Source organism: Neopelma chrysocephalum, unplaced genomic scaffold (assembly GCF_003984885.1).
Source record: "Neopelma chrysocephalum unplaced genomic scaffold, ASM398488v2 Primary Assembly neopelma1_137, whole genome shotgun sequence".
NCBI classification, from domain to species: domain Eukaryota; kingdom Metazoa; phylum Chordata; class Aves; order Passeriformes; family Pipridae; genus Neopelma; species Neopelma chrysocephalum.
The window spans coordinates 111,912-119,655 of NW_020897799.1; the positions used below are offsets into that span (position 1 = coordinate 111,912).

The 7,744-nt window shown below is 53.9% G+C and overlaps 2 protein-coding genes and 1 long non-coding RNA gene across 4 annotated transcripts in view; 2 read left to right on the forward strand and 1 right to left on the reverse strand.

The window, feature by feature from the left end:
• Window positions 1-4,222, reverse strand: part of PRCC (proline rich mitotic checkpoint control factor) — an 8,961-nt gene extending 4,739 nt beyond the window's left edge. The window contains exons 1-3 of the mRNA XM_027699108.1: window positions 3,541-4,222; window positions 1,393-1,440; window positions 426-1,004 (exon numbers count right to left, since the gene is read on the reverse strand). Of these exons, the coding sequence (XP_027554909.1) occupies window positions 426-1,004; window positions 1,393-1,440; window positions 3,541-3,993 (1,080 nt within the window). The 5' untranslated portion in view covers window positions 3,994-4,222. The remainder of the gene's footprint in view (window positions 1-425; window positions 1,005-1,392; window positions 1,441-3,540) is intronic.
• LOC113975275 lies at window positions 58-2,002 on the forward strand. 2 transcript variants are annotated; one of them, XR_003536802.1, is made up of 3 exons: window positions 58-357; window positions 954-1,053; window positions 1,758-2,002. It is a non-coding gene; the product is annotated as an uncharacterized LOC113975275 (long non-coding RNA). The 2 variants fall into 2 exon arrangements; XR_003536801.1 differs by having other exon boundaries at window positions 58-353.
• HDGF (heparin binding growth factor) overlaps window positions 2,764-7,744 on the forward strand; it is a 16,737-nt gene continuing 11,756 nt past the window's right edge. The window contains exon 1 of the mRNA XM_027699117.1: window positions 2,764-2,771. The gene's annotated coding sequence lies outside the window, so the exon portion shown is untranslated. The remainder of the gene's footprint in view (window positions 2,772-7,744) is intronic.

Here is a 7,744-nt window from a genome sequence, read left to right on the forward strand (position 1 = left end):
TCCATGTACTGACCAGGTCACAGAGGTTTGGATTCCCTGTTCCATGTGTCACAGAGGTTTGGATTCCCTGTTCCATGTACTGGCCAGGTCACAGAGGTTTGCACTCCCTGTTTCATGTACTGGCCAGGTCACAGAGGTTGCATTCCCTGCTCCATGTACTGGCCAGGTCACAGAGGTTGCATTCCCTGTTCCATGTACTGACCAGGTCACAGAGGTTTGCACTCCCTGTTCCATGAACTGGTCAGGTCACAGAAATTGGATTCCCTGCTCCATGTACTGGCCAGGTCACAGAGGTCTGGATTCCCTGTTCCACGTATCTCACATGGGCTGGACTCCCAGAAGCAGCTGCTCCAGTACGTAACTCAAGCCCCTCACCCAAGTGTGTGTCCAGAGCCCCTCCCTTCACCTGCAGCCAGCGAACCCACCTGGTAGTAGCCGCCGGGCTCTCCGTAGGCAGGGGGGAACTGACCGTAGGGGTGGCTGCCGTAGTCCTCGCCGGGTTTGGGTGCCCAGCTGTGCTGAGCCCCGCTCGAGCCCGCGCCCGTCTTGAACTCCAGAGGGGCGTTGGCGGCCGCGTCCTGGAACTGGGGCTCCGGCTCTGTGCCGGGCGGTGGGTCCTCCGCGCCCACCGTGCCGGGGTACAGGTAGGGCTCGGCGCCCGCGGCGCTGGGCTCGCTCCTGTCGGACAAGGAGAAGTAGTTCTCTGGCTCCAGCTCCTCGTCGCTGTCCTCCTCCTCCTGCGTGATCTGCTTGGTTACCTGCAGCGCCGCGCTCTTGGCCGCGGCTTTGATGGCCGACGGGGACGGAGTGGTGGGCACGGCCGGCTTGGACGCGGGTTTGGCTTTGGAGGAGGAAGAGGTCGGGGCCTTGGCAGGCTTGGAGTCGGAGTTCTCTCCCGCCTTCCTGGAGAAGGCGTAGGGCAGCAGTAACCGGTTGGTCTCTTTCACTGTCAGATTTTTGGGCTGAGGAAGCAGAGCGGACAAGCCGGAGCCCTCGCCGCGTCCCTGGGGAGATCCGTGCGGGACAGGTGGATCACAGGAATAAGAGAAAAGAGTGAGACTATTTACTTTTCCTGATTACTTGCTAATTATCCCCCCCAATTCTTGCAACACTCCTGGGTTTCCCAACACTTGGCCACCGTGAACACGCTGCACAAAAGGCCAGGGGCACTTTGAAGGGAAACGTATCTGTCCAATTCCCAAATTGATGCCTCTTTCTCCGAGATTTAAGTTGCCCAAAAAAGGGACTTGACACCCCACAGGATTTCAGGAATATCCCCAAAGCCATGGGCTGATCAGAGTGGCTGATTCACATGAGTGGAAGGCCAAGACTGGTCACACTCAAACGCTTTTCCCCGTGACACTTGTTCAATCGAGCGCCCTCGGTATTTACCTGAAGAGTATTTTTCTTCTTTGCTGGTTCATCTTCCTCTGAATCTGACTGAGAGAGAAAACCAGAGCTCAGCAAAACCTGAGATACTAAACTAAAAAAGTACTATTAATAAATCCCAGGAAAATAAATCCAAAGGAAGAACTCCAGGGGCACAGCAGCAGGTCAGGGCTCTCCTTCAGAGGGACAGATAACAACGGAATTACTGAAGCACAAATCACACAAAGGGTGTAAAATTCACTGCAGGGACACAGGGAGTTATTCCCAATAACATTGGAACTGCTAAATATCCAGTTAAAATTTGAGTGAAAAGCCTGGTTGGCATCAGAAAAGGCCCTCAATATCTTTATGGCTTCATGGCTTCACAGAGGACTTGGAAGAGGCAACAGGAATCAAGTGCTTGTGCCAGTTTATCCCCAAATCATAAACCAAGGAAAGACAATGTGTGTAAATAAAAGGAGTCAGGAGAGACCATAAACCCACGTGTTGGTTTGGGAGAGAGGAGACACTGCAGCCGCCCTGGAGCATCTCCATGGGATGAACTACAGGGATGGGAGGGATTTTACGGAGAAAGAGGGATGTTAGTCACAGGCCCAGGGACTTCTAGGAATCCCAAGCTCCAGTTTAAGGTACATTCCCTTCAGTGTTCATTCACTCATTTGACATCAATGACCTCTGGGACTTGTGGTCAGAGCCCACACACCAGAGCATGGAGTACAGGAAGAACAAATCCCAGTTCATTCCAGCTGCCTGGAATCACACCACAGAGCTGCAAGGAGGTGAGTAAGCAAGAAGAGGGTATGAAGGACCGGTATATCCCTCATCCCTCTGCCCCAAAGGCTGAGCTCTGTGTCCCACTGTCCAGTGTGCCTCTGGCAGCCACAGCACGGGGAGCTCTGGCTCTGGAATTTGCCAGACTGGGATGGTTATTGGGAGCAGAGTGTGGTTCAGGGAAGGCTGGGGAGCCCGTGTCCTCCCCCCTCTCCCTGGGACCCCGCAGACTCTCCCAGCAAAGCAACAATGCTGATTTTATCTGGGCTCCCCCAAGGTTCTGCCAGACCACTGTTAGTGGATGTTGTTTATAAATGCAAAGTCAAACCTCTTCCTCAAGGCACCTATCCCCAGGGAAATGACTCCAAGCTTCCAGTTCAGCTCTTCCTACAGCCACAGGTGCTCCTGTCACACCAGAACCAGCGACACCACTGTCACCCCTGCGTGAGGTTGGACAGGACTCTGGGCAACCTGGGCTAGTGGAAGGTGGCCCTGCCCGTGGCAGCCGGTGGGATGGGATGAGCTTTAAGGTCCCTTCCAACCTAAACCACTTCGGGATTCCATGTGCTGGTTTAGATTAGGAAATTGGGAAGAAATTCTTGGCTGCCAGGGTGGTGAGGCCCTGGCACAGGTTGCCCAGAGAAGCTGTGGCTGCCCCATCCCTGGAGGTGTGTTCCCAGGTCGGATGAGGCTCTGGGCAACCTGGTCTAATGGAAGGTGGCCCTGCCCATGGCAGAGGGTGGAACTGGGTGAACTTTAAGGCCCCTTCCAGCTCAAACCATTTCAGGCTTCTATGACAGTGCTGTCCCAGAGGGAATGAGCAGAAGGGAGAGGATGGAACCTGATCAACGGGAACCCTGAGACAAAAAACAGGTGGGCAGGGACCTGCCTTTCCCTGCTCTCATTGTCTGGATTCAGGAGCCCCGTAAGGCACAGGGCACCGTAAACACCAAAAAAGCACAAGCTGAGAGGCAAAAGGTCACCTAAAAGTCTAGAAGTTGCCTGATGCCTTTAGATAAATAAGCAATAAATTGACAGGAAAACCTATCAACTGCACAGGAGGCAAGAGAGACTTTTTGGGGCTACAAGGCCCTGCAGCTCCACACCATCAACTCGTTAACTCCAGAAGTAAAGAAGGGTGCAGATAATCTGGGTTTTGCTGCATTATGATTATAAATAAGGTTTCTATATCAGTTTAATTCTGCAAAGCGCTTTAGGATTAGGGCAGGCAGCCAGGACAACCTTCCCCGTGGACGCCACAACAATAGATCTCGGTGTGTTACGGTGGGAGAGAGCGAGGGAAAGAGACCCACGGGCGGGGGAGGGAGGTCTGACCCCCGAAGGGCTCGAGCGGCGGTGGGGGGTTCTCTCCATACTCACATCTCCCTTCTGCAGCTCGGGCGCCGCGATCCGCACCGGCTCCGTCCTCTTCTTTGGCTTGGGGAGGCCCAAACCCGCGCCGGGGGCGGCCGGGCCGGGCGGGCCGAGGGGGGAGGCGGCGGCCGCCGCGTTCCTGGGGGGCGGCAGGAGGAGGCCCCTCGGCCTGGGGGGCTCCGCGGCCCCGTCCCCGCTGTCGGCCGGCTCGGGGGGGCTCTCAGCCCCGGCCTGGCCCGGCGAGGCGCTGGCGAAGCCCCTCACGGCGGGCGGGGGGCCCATGAGGAACGGCGGGGGCACCGCGGGGGCTCTGGGCGGGGGCAGCGCGGCGAAAAGCCCCCCCTGGGCCGGGGGCTGCTCTTCTGCGGCCGGAGGGGAAGCGGGAGCTTCCTCCTCCTCGGCCGCGGGCTCTTCCGCATCGCTGTCCTCCTCGCTGCTGGCGTAGGCCACGAGGGACATGGCCCCGGGGAGGGCGGCTCTCGGCGGGCAGCAGCCGCTACGCGAGGCCGGGGATCCGCCCCTCCGCGCTAGGCCGCGCCGCCGCCGCGCCTTCAGCGCCCGCGGCGGGGAGGAAGGGGCGGGCTGAGGGGAGGCTACGCCGCCATGGCGGCCCCTCTCCGTGCCGGCGGCGGAGCCGCGGAGCTCGGCGAGACGGCGGCGGCGGCTCCGCGCTCCCCGGTAATGGCTGCCGGCAGCGCCCCGCTACCCGCGCCGCGCCGCCGCCGGACTACAACTCCCGGCGTGCTCCGCGCGCGGCGCCCTGCCCGCCTCCCGGGTGGCCCCCGCCGCGAGGCACCACGGGAAATGTAGTCCGCGGTGCCACGCGGCAGGCCCCCCGGGTGGGACCGGGAGCGGGACCGGAGGAGGGGGATGCGGGAAGACCCCGGGGGGACGAGACGCGACAGGGATGGGGACGGGGACAGGGACGAGGATGAGGAGGCGGGAGGGCTCGGCCCGCCCCGCCCCGGCCAGGCCGCGCAGTTCATCGCCAAACTGCGGCTCCCGGTGTGTCCCCAGCGCCCGGCGCGGTGTCAGACACGGAGGGGCTGAGAGGCTCTTCCTTCCTCCCATCCTTTCACCCCGGTGTAATTCTGGGGTAGGATCAGGCCTGCAAGGCCCCGCTGGAGGCTGCTGGAGCGGGATGCTGGAGCGGGATGCGGGAGCCCCCGGCCGGGATTCCCGAGCAGCCGGTTTATCCCTCCAGCGCCCCGCTGACTTGCGGTTTGACTCCTTTGACCTCCTTCTAGCTTGTTCTGGCCTTAATAAGAAGCGAGCTGGGCTCGAATTTGGGTCCCCAACACCCAGGGAAGTGATTTGCAGAGGCACTGCACAAATAATTAAAGCAAAATGGAGATAAACGAGGAGTGTATCCTGAACCCTCTGTCATTTGGAATGGTGTGAAATCCAGCCAACGCGCCCTGTGCCACCCCTCCTGCCCTGCTCCGGAGGGCTGAGGAGTGTTAAAAATACAGTATTAAAAATAGGCACGGAGGCCTCAGGGAGCGGGAGGGATGGGCATGGGAGGCTGCAGGGAGCTGGGACACAGGAGTTACGTTTTCCCCCACTCTTTACATGGCCGAGACCCGCCAGGGCAAAGCCAAGCGATCCCAGCACAAGGACACTGAGGAGGAAGAGGAGGAGGCAGGGCTGGGCTGGCTCTCAAAAGGTCCCATCTGCACCAGCCTGTCTTCAGGAACCCTTTTCCCTGGAAATGTGGGTTCCATGACCACCAGAAACAGGGAGACGTTTCCTTGGCTGTGACACGTGTGTGGCCACTTGTAGGGTGAACTCCTCGTCACAGGGGTCTGAACCCCAAAGTGTGTCATGGAGGTGTCCAAGCCCTTTCCCTTCACAGCTCTGCCCACCCACTCTCCAAATCCAATGGAAACTGGGACACAGAGGGGGATTTTTGTGGGATTTTTATGGATCAGGCCCCCTGTTGCTGCCACTTCCCCAGCAAAACATCCCTTGGGCTCATATAGAGTCATATTTTGGGCTGGAAGTGACCTTAAAGACTGTCCATTTCCAACCCTCCTGCCATCCTAAGGATGAGTTAGGATCTCCCCCGTGGATTTTTTTTTCCCCACTCCTTCCTAAACCCCTGGATTTGTGAATTTTTAGGGTTTAGGAAAGGGAAACAGGCAATTCCTCGAGAAGCACAGAGTGGTTCCACCACCCCGAGCTGCGATGCGAGGCCACCCTCGTCCTCTGCCAAGGAAAATCAACAAGGACCCTGTTGGGGAGAGGAGGGACCCAGTTTAAACAAGGTCCAGCTCCTGCTGCGCAGAAGGAGGGAGGAATCCTTGTTTCCCTCGGCATTTGTCCATTTTTCTGTTGAAAGTGGAGATTCCTCAGGCCTGGTCTCACCCCGGGCAGCAGGATCCTGCTGTCAGCTGTGACCCTGAGGATTATTTATTTGTGTTACTTTTGCAGCTCGTTAGGAGAAATTAAGCCAAGGAAAGCACACAGGGATGGAAGGAAAGGAGCCCAGCCCTGGAACCCTGACTGCCAGGTCAGGGTGGAGGTTCTGATCTTGGAAAGGGCGTAATCAGTGTTTCATTTAATCCCAGGTGTTTGGTTCCATGCGGCCTGAGCAATCCTGGGATCTCCAACACCTCTGGAGGACAGGGGGTTTCTAAGGAAAAACACTTGGGGGCCCTGGGTGGGCACCAAATGCTCCCAATTCTTGATTTTCTCCTTTTTTTTTAAAGGTTGGCCACTGGGTTTACACTGGTTTTGCAGTGTTTTATAAGAGTTTTGCACTGTTATACATGGGTTTAGACCAGTTTTTCACTGTTTTACGTGGTCTTACACCAGTTTTGCACCAGTTAAATGTGGGTTTACACCAGTTTTGTACTGTCTTGCACCGCTTTTGCACTGTTTTGCACCAGTTTTACACCACTTTTACACTGTTTTACATGACTTTACATTGTTTTACACCACTTTTTCACTGTTTTACATGATTTTACACCCGTTTTGTACTGGTTTATGCCAGTTTTGCACTGTTTTACATGGTTTTGCACCGTTGTTGTGATGTTTTACACTGGGTTTGCACTGTCTTACATTGGTTTTGCACAGTTTTACACTGTTTTTGCAGACTTACATGGTTTCACACTGGTTTTGTGCTGTTTTACACCAGTTTTGCATCATTTTGCACCATTACACGCCAATTTTGCACCAGTTTTACATGGGTTTACACCAATTTTTTACTATTTTACACCATTTTTGCACTCTTTTAGGTAGTTTTACACCTGTTTTGCACTGGTTTTGCACTGTTTTACACCAGTTTTTCACTGTTTTATGATTTTACATCATTTTTATTAATTTACACCAGTTTTGCACTGTTCAACATGGTTTTGCACTATTTTGCACTATTTAACATTGATTTTGCATGGGTTTACACCAGTTTTGCACTGTTGTACACCAGTCTTATACCAAGTTTGCATTGTTTTCCATTGATTTTGCACGGGTTTACACTAATTATGCACTGTTTTACATAGATTTTGCAGGGGTTTACACCAGTTTTTGCGCGAGTTTGTACCAATTTTGCACTGTTTTCCATTGATTTTACATGGATTTACACCAGTTTTGCACTGTTTTACACCAATATTACACCAATTTTGCACTGTTTTACATAGATTTTGCAGGGGTTTACACCAGCTTTTGCACGAGTTTATACCAATTTTGCACTGTTTTCCACTGATTTTACACAGGTTTACACCAGTTTTGCACTATTTTACACCAGTTTTACACCAGTTTTGCACTGTTTTATATTGATTTTACATGGGTTTACATCCGTTTTTCCAGGGGTTTATACCAATTTTGCAGTTTTCCACTGATTTTACACAGGTTTACACCAGTTTTGCACCCTTTCACACCAGTTTTACATTGATTTTGCACTGTTTTACATAGATTTTGCACTGTTTCACATTAATTTTGCAGTTTCACATTGATTTTACACAGGTTTACACTAATTATGCACTGTTTTACACCCGTTTTTGCAGGGGTTTACACCAGTTTTTGCAGGGGTTTATACCAATTTTGCAGTTTTCCACTGATTTTACACAGGTTTACACCAGTTTTGCACCGTTTCACACCAGTTTTACATTGATTTTGCACTGTTTTACATAGATTTTGCACGGGTTTACACCAGCTTTTGCACGAGTTTATACCAATTTTGCACTGTTTTCCATTGATTTTCCACGAGTTT